General features: G+C 39.4%; 1 protein-coding gene across 1 annotated transcript in view; it reads left to right on the forward strand.

Annotated features, from left to right (window-relative positions):
* Positions 1-15,169, forward strand: part of LOC122794984 — a 91,173-nt gene that overhangs the window by 18,026 nt on the left and 57,978 nt on the right. Inside the window, exon 2 of the mRNA XM_044063574.1 lies at positions 8,080-9,030. Within this exon, the coding sequence (XP_043919509.1) occupies positions 8,080-9,030 (951 nt within the window). The remainder of the gene's footprint in view (positions 1-8,079; positions 9,031-15,169) is intronic.

Consider the following 15,169-nt stretch of genomic DNA (forward strand, 5'->3'; position numbering starts at 1 on the left):
CCAACTACCAGTCTCCACAGGAGTTCCCCAAGGGTCCATCCTGGGACCCCTACTCTTCTCTATTTTCACCAATAATCTAGCCTCAGCCACAACACATGGCACACTCATACAATACGCAGATGACTCAACCATCATCTGTACAGCCGACTCCCTACCAGAACTGCAAAAATGTCACACAGGAAGCATTTTATTCTATTGGTTATCCGATGCCCAACTAATACTCAACCCAAACAAAACAAAATTACTAATCTTCCAACCCACCAAACTTACCCTAGACAGCTCTCACTTTAACATCACAGCAAAAGATAATACCACCATCCATCCTACAGAACACACCAAATTACTAGGAGTAGAAATAGACAATAAACTGAACTTTGACATTCACATTTCCATGACCATTAAAAAAGTGCACAAAAACTAGGAGCATTATATAGAAATCAGCAGCTACTTACCAAAGCCGCTAAAATTTAGGTGGCAAATTCTCATCTTCTCTCTACCCTACTTTATGCCTCTCCAATATTTACTAATTTAGACAATGCAATCTAAATAAGCTCGAAACCTGCTACAACAAAATTGCCAAATTCGCCACAGGGGCTTCCTATCGTACTCACCACTGTCTCTCACTAGCAGAACTGGGCTGGCTAGAGCTCCCCCACCTCTTTCAATGGTACCAATTCACACTCGCCCACAAACTAATAAACCAACCACTAAAAGTCCCATCCCTCTAGAATCTACTCCAACCCTACATAACCACAAGATCACTAAGATCCAGCCACAAAAACCTCCTACAGGTCACAAGAGCCATTAACTCTGCTGGAGAAGCATTATTCTCCTGCACTATAGCCAAACTCTGTAACTCCCTCCCACCCTCAATTATCTCTGTAACTTCTTGCACTCACTTTAAATCCTTACTAAAATCACACTTCAAAACTTGCCAGATATGCCCTTGCAACCCCCCCAGTACCATCCACTCCCCCCATCCACTACCTGTCTCAGCCCCATATCAACAACCTACTCTTAGCAAGCTTGGCTATTCATGTTCCCAGCTACCTACCACATAATACTAACTTCTTGTAGCAACAACTGCTAATGGCTGTTATGTACCTGAAAAAACAGATTGTATCAATTGTTCACTGATGAATCTCAACTACATTTTAACCATGTTTAGTATATGTCACCATATTTTAAAATTGTACTATGCTCTACAGCTGTTTTACATCAGTTTTCTTCTTGTCTTGAGTCCTTAACTGGACTAATTTCTATATTTAAATGCTATATTTTTTTAACTGTATAATGCATATAATACTTGATGTGGAGCTTTTCTCCCTGGGCCTCCGCTGAAAACGGACCTGTGTCCAGTCGGACTCTCCAGGTCAGCAAATGTAAATAAATAAATAATTTTCCCAGTTAATGGTGGGGTAGTTGAACTCGCCCATTATTAGGGTGTTTGGTTGAACCCTAATATTTTCCAGTACATCAAGAAAAGAGGAGTGGGAATCCTGGGGCATGGTGGGTGATCTGTAGCAAGCTACAATTTGGACTGCAGTTTTGCTCAGAGTTAGGTGCACTTGGATAACCTCAGCTGCATTATGCTGAGCAACTAGCCTGGAGGCGTGGATATCCTTAATGAATATGGACACACCTCCACTTTTGGTGTTCCGGTCCAGGTTACATGGCGGAAAAGAGTTAACTTACTAGTTTCAAAATAAAACAAACAAACAAAATCTGAAAAATAGCATGCCTGTTAGAGCTTCAGGAATGTGGGCTAGAAAGCACCTGCAAGGCAAGGACCAATTATGTATATCATCTATTGGCTTAATACTAATTCATCTTTTGTCATATTCATTGAAATGCTTCTTTGGAATTAAACTGTAAAGCTAATTTCCTCTCAGTAATGAATTATACCTAACTGAAAATTCAAAATGATTTGTTCCTAAATGAAAATTCAGTACTGTTCTATATCTGTAATTATGCTACTGCCAATGCTTAAGTATTTTTTTATGTAATTCTACATTCTGTTGTATGTTTAACTGTATTGTTTGGTCTCTCTGTCCCAGATCATGAATGAAATGGTTGTTGGACCAGTTCACCTACCCAGTTAAGAAAGTTAAATAAATAAATATGTGCCACCTAGACTGTAAAGCAGTAGATGGTGCAGCCTGTCTGCTGTCTAAGCTGATAAAAAGAATATTAGAAAAGAGATAGAATATCCATGTAGTTAAAGGGTATTATATAAGAGATAGACCAGTGTACCCAAAAGCTAGGAAAGTATCTAGCATCTAGCTTATAAAATGGGAATGAAAGAAAAGTTGAGAAATGTAATCTATTTGTAACCTCAACTAATGGGTATATAGAGAGATAAGTGTTAATGGTTAAAGCAGTGCCATCTAAAGACGGAGGTGTGATATCCAAGCACTGGCCCAGTAATCAGGGAGCCTCAATCCTCACCAATGGCAACAATGGGGGACATACACACTGGGAGGGATGACAAGTACATGCACAGTAAAGTGCAATTTCCCTTAAGAGCACACAGAGACCACAGTCAGTCTGGGGCTGACTTCTCCCTCTTTCTCCAGATCCCCAATAAGACTCCCCACTGGCACAGGTATAGAGTTGAAGATCTCAGCTGAGTGGCCAAGCCAAGATCTACAGCATCCTCTCTGTCCTTGTCCAAGTAGACACACACACACACACACACACACACACACACACACACACACACACACACACACACACACACACACACACACACACACACAGTCTTTGAGATTTGATTTATGCACACATACACACACACCTGGGAAAGGCTAGCACAGGTTTACTAGCTATGCCTCCTTCTGCCCAGACTATAAGGTATTTTCACTGCCACCAGCCACTACTTATCAGCTACTTCAAGGCCCTTAGCAAAAGGTGCCCAATCTTACTGTGTAATGTTACTATTAATCCAAATGGTAGTTTGATCAAGAGCAAAGCTATTAGGAGTGGCCTGCACAGTGTCACCAAACAGATATGCAAGTACTCTAAGAGCTTAAATATCTCCAGACAGACCAGCCACAATTGAAATGTTTAAATATATTTAATAATAAATAAAAGAACAAGAAAATACTCAGTCAACAATCACATTTACTTCAGAGTTCAAAATCACAGGAAATATTTAACACAACATTGCAGGACAGTCTTAAATAAACAAAGAAAACATCTAAGCTATAGTTCACTATATTACTAACTGTATCTAAGAGAAATTACTGTACCGTAATTAACTTACTTCCAGAGCCAGGCAAGCCAGATCCAGTGAGTGGGTTTTCTAGCTGATGCTGTCAAGTCAGACAAAATACAAAATACCTTCTCTCTCTCTCTCTCTCTCTCTCTCTCTTTCAGAGAGTTCTTCAATTAATATCTCAAATATTGCTGGGATACTTGCAGGATGACATCACTTTTGTCATCTGACTGTCACAGGTGAAAACCCCCATTGCTAGAAACTGCCAGCATTTAGCATCCCCCTGTGAAAAAAACACAGCTCACAGATCTTTGGCAAATGGTGGAAGTCGTAAAACAATTTACATTCCTCCTCACTTAAAGACAATACAAAAAACTTCTAGTTCTAGACATTATGTCTGCTTCTGCACTGAAACTGAAAGATAACATCTCTTTTGTTTATGGCCCAGCCATAAAGTAACTCAGCCTGAACCATTCTTCTGACGTTCAGTCTCCTCTGTTAAAATACATACATCTAAACAATTACAATAGTGTATAGAAATAACTCTTTAGCACACACGTCTATACAATATGACATACAGTTATAATACATTTGTAACACAGGCATATGAATCATGTTGGTATTCACAGATGACACAAAACCACTTACAACATTCCAGATAGCTGGGCTAGCAGTATCTCCTTCTGTCACACTTCTATATAAGTCATATTAATATTCACAAATGACATATAATTATTTAAAAAAATCCAGATAGCTGGGCTGGCAGTAGCTCCTTTTGTGACAGGAGGTATAAAGCATTAAGGGTTATAGCAGAATGTGTTAAGAGAAAATTGCAGATTATCATTATTGTTGCATCACAGACTACAGAAATAATGTGCTAATTAATTCCTAAGAGTACTGTAAGCATTGCTATAACTAATGTTTTATTCTAAGAGGGAACAAGGGTATTTCATGGCTAGGCTTGTAAGGGGCCCTAGGGCCAATAGCCTAGTAACCCCCTATGATCCTATGATGATCAAAGAGGTTTAAATAAGTCTTAGTGCTACACCACATGCTACAATATTGTATTGTGTTGAGTAATTTTGTTGGGGGATATAAGAATATTGGAGGGAGTTACTGTGAGTTGATGGGAGACTGATGAAGTTTTGTTTGCTTCCTGGTTAAGATAATGTAAGTATTAAGAGGGACTGACAAGAGAAGTATTTATTTGATTATATTTGGTGGATGTGAGTGACGCCCCCTCCCCCCCACTTTTTTTGCTGCAAAAAACTATCAGTGACAGAAAGGTTAACTTAAATTCCACTAAATAATTGGGTATTATGCCATGCAGTATGGCTCTGTGAGACAAGAGAGTACTAGGAAACAGTCAGAAAGGGATAAGGCAAGACAGAGCTAAGGATAAAAGGATGGAAGGAAGGCTAAGAAGCAGATAAAGTGAGTGGAGAGGATTGGAAAGGACTTATGGTGGCCCGTTTAAAGTTACCATGTCTAATTAATAAATTGAGCATTTCCTTATAATAATTCAGCTAGCATATATCAGCAAGGTTAAGTGCCAGCTTCTGCAGTAATGCAACCCTAACTTACTTAAAGATCCTTAACAGGGGGCAGTCCTGGGTTAATGAATTGAGTAGATGGAGTCCAGATATCTGAGCTAAGATCCTCCAAAGCTAGCTACGAAAACAAAATCACCACTGATTCTCAGGACAACCACAAAGCATTCTCTAGCTATGTCAAGAATCTCAATGGCAACACCCAGATCTGCTCTGAGTTACAGCACAACAGCATGAAAATTTCAGAACCAACTGATATTACCAACATCCTGGCAGATAGGTTCAGTGCTAACTTTACCCCTCTCACCCCCTAAAGGGCCCATATCTATACAGGATGAATGCAGAGTCCCTGTAATCACAACTATGCAGGTAAAAGCTGCACTCTCTAAAGCCAAAAACACAGCATCCATGGGACCGAACAACATCTCAGGCTGCATTTTACACAAACTTCAAAACTAACTGGCTTCCCACCTAAGCATCATGTTCAATCATGGCCTCACATAAGGCTTTGTGCCCATTGAATGGGGTACAGCAACAGTTATCCCACTCCACAAAGGGGGAGCCACCACTGATCTCGGGAACTATCGCCCTATTAGCCTGATGAGCCTGGTCTGCAAGGCCATGGAACGTATCATCATGGAACTCATAAACAAAGACATTGGTAACCTCTAAACTCTAGATTCCCCCCAGTTCGGGTCTGTGAAAGGCAGATCATGCTTCCTGAACCTGATCGACTTCTTTGAGGCATTCACCAAAGCCATAGACAAGGGTAAGGTGGTTCACACAGCCTATCTTGACCTCGCCAAGGCTTTTGACACCATCCCCCATTCTGGAATTATAGCTAAACTCACTAAACTAGGTATAAATCCCTGTCACAAGATAGGTTGCCAACTGGCTCACTGACAGAACGCACGCTGTAAAAGTTGCACACTCCAAATCTGACCCAAAACCAGTGACAAGTGGAGTACCACAGGGTTCAGTCTTGGGACCTCTCCTGTTTGGTATCTATTTCTCTGAAGTACAGGCTAACACAGAAGGCCTCTGGCTAATGAAGTTCACAGATGACTGCAAGCTAGGAACCATAGTCGAGTCCCCAAATGATGTGGAAATCCTACAGATGGGCCTCACTGAGACAGATGCCTGGTGTCAGAGCCATGGCCTCAAGCTCAATGCCAAAAAGTGCATTGTCATCCCCTTTGGTAAAACCTCTGTACCCATGAACTACTACATAGACAGCAATCTACTTAACACCGAATGTGTGATAAGAGACCTTGGGACCCAGGTGGACAGTAGTCTGTCCTTTGATAGTCACATCACCACAGTAGTCAGGAAGTCCTTCTACGTGGCAGACCTCATGATAAAAGGGTTCTCATCCAGGAAAAAAGAGGTCATTGTTCCCCTCTGCTCGACACTCATTAGACCCATTATAGAGTACAAAGCCCCTTTTGGAATGTACCTCACAAGACATCTGCAGCAGCTGGAAAGGCCACAGAAGTACCTCACAAAGAGGATTACTGGCCTCAAACAGATACCCTACACTGACCGTCTCAAAAAACTCCAGCTTTACTCCGTAGCATATCGCCTACTCCGAGGTGATCTCTCCCTAACATATAAAGCTATGTCAAACCCAGAGCTGTTGGACATGCTACACCTAAAGAAATCCCAATCCCTCTAAGCTACATGCTCTAGGGACCTAAACCTTCTCACCACAATAAACAGGACATGCTGGAGGGATAGATTCCTGTCCCAGAGACTTCCCATACTCTGGAACAGGCTACCCATCTATGTCAAGCAAAGTTCTTCATTAGCACTCTTCAAGAAAAATCTTGATGAGTGGATGAGAAATAGGAATTACACCCCGGGGATCACTTCTGTGTGTCTGCTCGACAGTGGCACAGGAAAATAACTTTCTTGGATGGCGTAAGCCAGGGAACCTTGTTGGCTAGGCTTACGTAGGCCTTCAGGCCAATAGCCTAGTACATACCTATGAACCTATGAACCTATATTTCTTTCATCAGACCTCATTGGATGTTAGGGAGCTTCTATGTTTGGGTACCCTGTGCAATTACTTGTACTACCTAAACCCCTACAGACTCACCAAAGTATAAAAGGGTGTGGTTACTCATTATATTATTAATGGAGTCCATTTGTAATTCCAGTCTCTTTATCTGTATGCCATTTGTTTGTTTTTATTTCCTTCTTTCCCTCTTATTTTCTGTTTTTTACAGGTCCAGAAGTACCCGAGAAAGCTCAAGAGCATGCCTGCCAGGTGCAGGAATGATCACTACCTCCCCCACTTTCACAGAGTGGCATCAGTGGCTCCACCCCTGTGGGTATCCCAGCATGTGGCATCTTGACAAGTTAGAAATGTGGCCTTTGAGACTTGGTTGAGGCTGCAGATGACAAGTCCTTGTGGAAAGTCTTGAGAGATCTGTGCAGCTTTGCACTTGTCACTGCTTGCTGAAAATATGTGACAGCATTCATAAATTTAAGAAAATATGTATTATTCTGTGGGACAGCCACAGTGATGCAGCGGTTAGCATTGTCACCTCACAGCAAGAGGATCTCTGGTTCGATCCAAGGCTGGGGTGCCTTCTGTGCAGAGTCTGCATGTCCTCCCTGTGGTTGCGTGGGTTTCCTCCGGCTGCTCTGGTTTCCTCCCACATCCCAAAGACATGCTGTAGGTGGATTGGATACTCTAAATTGGCCCTAGGCATGAGTGTGTGCCTTCCGTGGAAGGTTGGGCAAAAGGCTGGCAACTCAACACTGTAAAACTCCACTACCAGTCATGAGCAGACAGGTGATCTGCTATGGCGACCCCTAACTGGGAAAAGCCAAAAAAAGAAGAAGAAGAAGAATGGATTCTTCTGTGCTTAATTATGCTCATTTCATGTCATTTTACTCTTATTTAGATGTGTGAATATTTACTAGATATTCCGTCATAAGTCTGAGAAGTTCTAAAACCAGAGGTGTGTATTCACACTTTGCTGATTTAAATATAGGTGTACTGACATGATTCACAGATTCCCTTTCTACATCTGTGAAGGATAGGACTCCGAATGCCACCCTCATTTTCATTGTTTCTTGTGTTTCATATGTCATCCAAATAACAGGTGCATACATTTTTTTCGATGTATTAGAACTACTGAATTTAATACTGTAAGAAAAGTACATAAATATATCACAGCTTCATAAAGCTGTAAATCTTTTAGGGAAGACCAGTTATATATAGCAAGTATTTAATTGAAATTATCTTTGCTGAAATTGTTCAGGTTTCTGGAATTAAATAATAATACAAATTTTTTAAAACAGGCAAAGTGGCTTTCTCATCTTTTAAGGAAACAAATCGTGTGGAGGAGGCCATACCTCACCAAAATGATCAGCATGAAATAGTTGAGACAACAAGCCTTTCAGAGGAACTATCTAAAGTGCCATTTAGGCACAGCTACAATAAACAGTCTGAGCATTGCAATGAGGAAGCATTCAGAGTTGTTGCTGAGGAAGACTCAACAGTTCAACATACTATTCCTAAAGAAACGGTTAATTTACCAGTATCAGAACCTTCAGAAATTATACGATTGAAAGACCCTATCCCTGATGAAGATACTGATACACAGGACACTTCTTGTTTGTCTGGAATTACTTCGGCACTTTCAAATGCCTATTCTCGTTATAAAGTAACTACAGGCAGAATGAAAAAGTCATTTGCCAGTGCAGTATCTTACATCCATCCACGCCACCATGTAGAGGAATCACTAGCTGATCCTCACACGACTGTTCCTCAAGAGAAGCATAATGAGCAAATGAAATATGCAGTAGAGAAAACATTCACAAAAGAAGAGTGTTATGCTTCAACCACTCCAGCACTTTCTTTACAACCATCTTGGAGACAAGCAGAGGATGCGTCAAAGACTTCCACTAATGAGTGCCTTTCTGCACATTCTACATCAAACATTCCTTCAAACATGCATCTTGCAGCAGAGATATTTGCTTCTGAGACTGGCACTGAGCCATTAGACCTTGTGTCACAACCAGCTATGACTGCAGAATACCTGTCGACAGAAGGCAGTTTTTCATCTCTCACAAAAGAAAAACCTACAGAAAAAAATCCTGATGAAGAGAGCATTCTATCTTCTCAAGGATGGGGAGAACCTACAGAGAAGATTGCTTCTGAGGACCATACTCCTTCATTTCATTCTGCAAAAGAGTCCTCAGATATTATTCCTTTTGAGGATTGTGCCCATTCTTCTCATTTACAAACAGGTAAGACACCTTTCTATAATAGCAGGTACTTAAAACTGTGGCACAGATGGATAAAGTCTTGACTATGTCTTACATAACATGGGATTAACTAGCGATATACATAATAAAGGAGACAGAGAGATGACAGGTGCGAGTGGTCAACTCAAACTCATCCATCATAGGAAGAGGGAAAAGGTGTGATCAACTGCAAAGCTGGAAGCTGGTAAAGAGACGGGTGCATAACAGGCAGTATACGGCCTTGCAGCTGTATGCTTGGTTGTCCAAGCAATGTCTGCAATGCAGTCAACATGTTCAAAAAGCAAAAGCTGTGATGGCTGCTTAGATAACACCCTTTTGACTGGCTCTCCCTCACATGGCGTGAATGAGCCAAATGGGTCACAGAAGGGTTAATGTTTGGCAGGCAATGTGGAGAAAAAAATAAAAAAATATATATATTGTTGAAAGGTGAGTTTGCAATTCAGAAGTATGTGCATAGCATACAGAGTGTCAATTCTTGCTAACATATGCAAAGTAGATAAAAGTTTACTGGTGTTTCAGTAGCATCATATTTTCTGAAACTTACTGAAAGGAAGTCTCTACTTTCAGCTGAACAACAGTTAATGTTCTGAATCATCCTGTTGCCTCTGATGTCTGAGGTCTTGGTTTCAAGCTTGGCTTCTCTTATCTCTTTGGGCTTGGGATACTCTTACGATGTCTGTGAGGACCCTAGAGGGCACTCCATTTTCTTCCCCATGATATCCTGCTTCAGTGTTTAGCCACTTTAAAAGTGTTCTTAGGTTTTTATCGAGGAGCTTTCTTCCTGGGGTGCCACTAAAGGAGCCTTTGACTCAAAGTGATATAAGCGATTAAAATTAAATGCAGAAATGCATCAAGTATGAATATTTTGTGCTGAAGACTGATAAAGCAGGAACATTAAAGTAAAACTCCCTTGTCCCATGAAAAGGAACACATCGGTGAACGCAACTATGATGTTTGGTAGGCACAAAAAAGTTTGTTTCATGTGGCTTGTTTAATGGCTACTTACAAAACAGTAATTTATTCAATAATGGGTTAGATCAGTGAGACATAAAGGGAAGAATTAATCTCCTTAGAGTGACTAGATATGTTCTTTAAATTTATAAAAGCTACATAATATATTTTCTGGTTTGGTAGCGACACACTTTTCAAAGTTTAAACTGTTGTCTGCCCTTGTTCCTAGATCTTACTCACATACAATTCTAAACAAAACAATACGTACCAAAAGGAAGAAAAACAATAAAAATATTTACTCAAAAATAAGCACTTTTGTATCACAGTATAAACCACTTATGGACAAGAGACTTCATCAGACAAAATAAAACTCAAAAATTACATGAAATTTAAAGAAATATTAATCATAACTGAATAATGTGTAACCACATTTCTTCCTTAATTTGTTAAGGTGACAAACAAAATTTTCTGAGCTGTTCAGTCCATAACAATGATACTCATCTGACTAACTTCCATACATATACTAGATTTTCAAATAAATCCTCTCTTGTTTTCCCTATCTAATACTATCTGTAGCATGATCAAGTATTTTTTTTTAAATGAGAGGAATCCTTTGAATATTTACATAATGCATTTAACATATTATCATTTTTGATAGCATAACAATGCTAATATATCCTAGCTCTTAAACTATGTGTCATCTTACCTACATAAAATTTGCCACATGCCATCTAAATGGCTAAATAAACAACAAAAATAGAATTACATGAAAAATAACTGGAATCGGTGTAAGTTATGCTAGTATTAGAACAAAACACATTGGGACCCCCAGAAATCTATCTCTAACTACTGCAGTTGGTGCAGTTATGCATTCCTTTAAGATAGACAGATAAAGAGGTGCTGGGTAAATTATTTCTCCAAAATATCTTTCAAATTTCTGCACCTACAATGTATTAATAGGTATTAATCACTTAGTATCATGTGAATGTCTTGATTGCCTGAAATCATTTTCCATTGATCTCGGAGAATATTCTTGATTTCATAATTATCTAAGCTGTGAATAATACACATGGATGTATTCCATTCCCAGTCATGGGATTTGTTGTATGTTTCATTTCAACTGGAAAGTAATGCTGTGACAGGATATCTTCTCATGGATAACATATCAACAAATATCTCAGTCAGTTTACTACTATAGGAAACATCTGTAGTAAAATGTTCAACACTGTTGAAAACAGATTTAACTAAGCTGTTTTTTGATGCAGTGGGTACATACTATTGTAATACATGAGAGAATTACTGGCTGAATTCTTAAAACTCACACTCATTTTGAGTTGCATTCCTTTTTTACAAACCAAGGAGTCCAAAAATAATGGAATTAACATCACGGTTGTCCGTAAAATTCAAAAATTCTGTAGTTGAATTAATATATTTCAAAAAAAACATGTTAAACCCATTGTTGTCATTTCCCCATATGAAAAGCTTATCATCAATAAATCTGACATAGAACTTAACTTTCTTGAACAAAATACTCAGATAAAACAAATTAACAAAAGTGGGGATTATAGTAGCATCTACTGCCACTCCATATGTCTGTTGAAAATATATATCCATAAAAAGAAAAAAAATGTAATACACTATCAGTACAACCCCCCCCAAAAAAGTTGATCTCATCAACCATATAATTGTTACTTTGCAAAAGCATGTAGATACCCACTAGTTGCCCAGATCATGTGGGGTCACGGTATACAAAAAATTGACATCAGCTGCAAAATATATTGTTGTACCATTACCCTGAGGAGTTTTTTTTTTTCTTCTTAAAGTAAAAGCAATCCTTTATAAAAGAAGTTTTTTCCTTGAATTCTAATGTCTGTTTCCTTATCTATTCCCCTTTTTTTCAGTTGTGAGGACTTGTGTTTGTCCCTGAAGTGCTGCTTAGAATATTTGAAGTTCACCACCACCCAGTAATTGAATACTGCAAGCTACAATCTTTTGCAGCACACCAAAATTGGAAACAATACTGAAAATGCTCTCTGCCAGTGAAAGCTATTATAGACTGGATATTTTAACAAATGTACTACAACAATCACAGCTATGAGCACAGATAAGGTATAGGTAACGTGAGGATTCCTTGTCTATCTCACCTTTGCTATCCTCTATCCACTCTTACTCTACTAAACAGTAAGTTTTAACTCCCTCCCCCAGTCCCACAATTTAAATGTTTTTCTACTGGTAGATTTCTTACTGTGGTAACCTACAGACATTTCCAAATCTCTAAGCAGAAACTCCTCCAAAAAGCAATAGGTGAAAGAGAAGCAGTTTTTTGGGCTTTCACTACTGAACCTGCAAACATCACTTACCTGCTTAGCCGTCTGCTCTGTGATCTGTGTATACACAGACTGATTGGCTCATACTTATGCAAGGGTGTGTCCCATGTCACTCCGCTCTCAACCCCAGTTTTCTTACCACCTATAAAACCATCCAGCATCCATCTGCCTTTTCAGCACTAAAAAACATTCTACACAACTATGCTCCCAGTCAGTCATTGTGATCCAGTGACCAAAATCTCCTGTCTGTCTACAAACCTAGCAAATCTGCTGGGCATTGTCTGTACTAGTACATGGTTGCTAAGGCCTGGAACTCATTATCTGTGTGACTGTGTTCATCAGGTCTATACCCTCCCTCCCATCTTTCAAAACCACTCTGAAAGACTTCTTAGCTAAAATCTGGCTCTGTTCTTGCTCAAAACCAGGTAAACTATATCCCTAAATGTGAACAAGTACCCTTTTTCTCCTTATACTTCCTTACTGTCCCTTCTTCACCTACTTCTCTTCACTGACTTTCTCTCTCAGTATACCATAAGCCTGTTTTTCCCTCATTTCATATTGCAATTCCTATTTGTGGTAGACTAACTTACCCTTAATTTCTCTGCAAACTGTGTAAAAGTTGTCCAAATATTAAATGATTGTCATATACCTTGTATCGATTCTTAACCAATGTTTTTATTTTATGTCTAATTTCTTATAATTATTTAAACTGCAGATGATTTTGTTTTATTTTTGTAGATTGTGAAATTATTGTTCTTAAAATGTTTTGTAATAATTTAGAACTTTTCTCCCTGGGCCTACGCTGAAAATGGGCTTCTACCCAGTTGGACTTACCTCTTAATCAAAAGTCAATAAATAAATAAATATAAAAACACCAAAACACTACATGACACTCCAATAAGATGTACTAATTCATAATCAAATCCACTTAACAAGAGCACTACTGCCTGTCACTGGATAGAGCTAATGGCTTCCTGTGAATCTAAGAGCTGATCTCCTGTTAGGCTCACTAATTTGTAAACTTCTCCACCAAGATACCCCCAATTCCCTTCTCCAGCAAAATATTAACATACATCCCAACAGCTTACAACTTCAGAAACCAGTCAAGTTTAGGTCCCATGCTCTAGATGCCTAGAACCGAACAACCCTGTTCTATCCACAGTTTCCCTGCACTGGCTCCCAATTTCTTGACAATCTCTTCCCTTTGGTCTATGAGACATTTCCAGCTACTCAAAATTCAGACCCTTATTTAAACCTTTCTTGCTTAAACAAAGTAATGTTGTCAGTGATGCAACAGGTAGCATACATGCCTTTGATGCAGAAAGCTGTGGGTTTTATTCCCATAGCAGGCAGATGGATTGCGGACACTGCAATCCAACATAAGGAGGAGTGTTGCACACCTGAGTGTATCATTCTTCAGATGAAACATTAAATCTTGGCCCCATCTGCCTGAGTTGGTGGTAACCCTGGTGGATGCAAAAGATCCCGTGACACTTATTGTGAGGAATAAGAGAAGTTCCTTGGTGCCCTGCCCAAATTTCCCTTACTATTAGACATACCACATTAGGTCTGCCATAAAAAGAGGCTACTAGCCTAGTGGGACTAACCCGGTCAACAAAGGATAAATAGAAAAAAAATATATAAAGTGAACTACTAGTGGTCATTTCACATAAACTTCTTGCTGCATCTCCTATACTCTGTTACTTCTTATTCCCTCTGCTGTTCTGACCTATTGTGAGAATACACATTGTGTGTGTGTGTGTGTGTGTGTGTGTGTGTGTGTGTGTGTGTGTGTGTGTGTGTGTGTGTGTGTCTGTATATATAGAGTGGATATAAAAAGTTTACACACCCCTGCTAAAATGCCATTTTTTGTGAGATAAAAAAATGAGACCACAATAAATCATTTCGAAACTTTTCCCACCTATAATCTGACCTATGACCTGTACAATTTGAAAAACAAACAAATCTGTTAGGGGAAAAAATATATAAAATAAAAAATGTATAATACGCTGGTTGCATAAGTGTGCACACCCTTAACTAATGCTTTGTTGTGTGTGTGTGCACACTTGAGCTAATACTTTGTTGAAGCAGCTTTTGATTTAATTACAGGACTCAGTCTTCTTGGGTAGGAGTCTATGAGCATGGCACATCTTGACTTGGCAATATTTGCCCACTCTTCCTTGCAAAAGCACTCCAAATCTGTCAGATTGCGAGGGCATCTCTTGTGCACAGCCCTCTTCAATTTACCCCACATATTTTCTATTGGATTTAGGTCTGGGCTCTGGCTGAGCCATTCCAAAACTTTAATTTTCTTCTGGTGATGCCATTCTTTTGATTTGGATGTATGCTTGGGGTAATTGTCATGTTGAAAGGTGAAATTCCTCTTCATCTTCAGCTTTCTAGCAGATACCTGAAGGTTTTGGGCCAAAAGTGACTGGTATTTGGAACTGTTCATAATTCCCTCCACCTTGACTAAAACCCCTTTCCAGCTGAAGAAAAGCAACCCCAAAGCATGATACTTCTTCCACCATGCTTCACCGTGGGGATGGTATTCTTTTGATGATGCAAAGTGTTGTTTTTGTGCCAAACGTACCTTTTGGAATCATGGCCAAAAAGTTCAACCTTGGTCTCATCAGACCATAACACATTTTCCCACATGCTTTTGGGAGACAATGTATTGTTTTGCAAATTTTAGCTGGGCCCGGATGTTTTTCTGTGTAAGAAAAGGCTTCTGTCTTACAACCCTACCCCATATTCCAGACATATGGAGAATACGGGAGATTGTTGTCACATGTAATACACAACTAGTACTTGCCAGAAATTCCTGCAGCTCCTTCAGTGTT

The sequence above is a fragment of the Protopterus annectens genome, chromosome 2.part1, assembly GCF_019279795.1.
Source record: "Protopterus annectens isolate FY-2018-M chromosome 2.part1, PAN1.0, whole genome shotgun sequence".
Taxonomy (NCBI): domain Eukaryota; kingdom Metazoa; phylum Chordata; order Ceratodontiformes; family Protopteridae; genus Protopterus; species Protopterus annectens.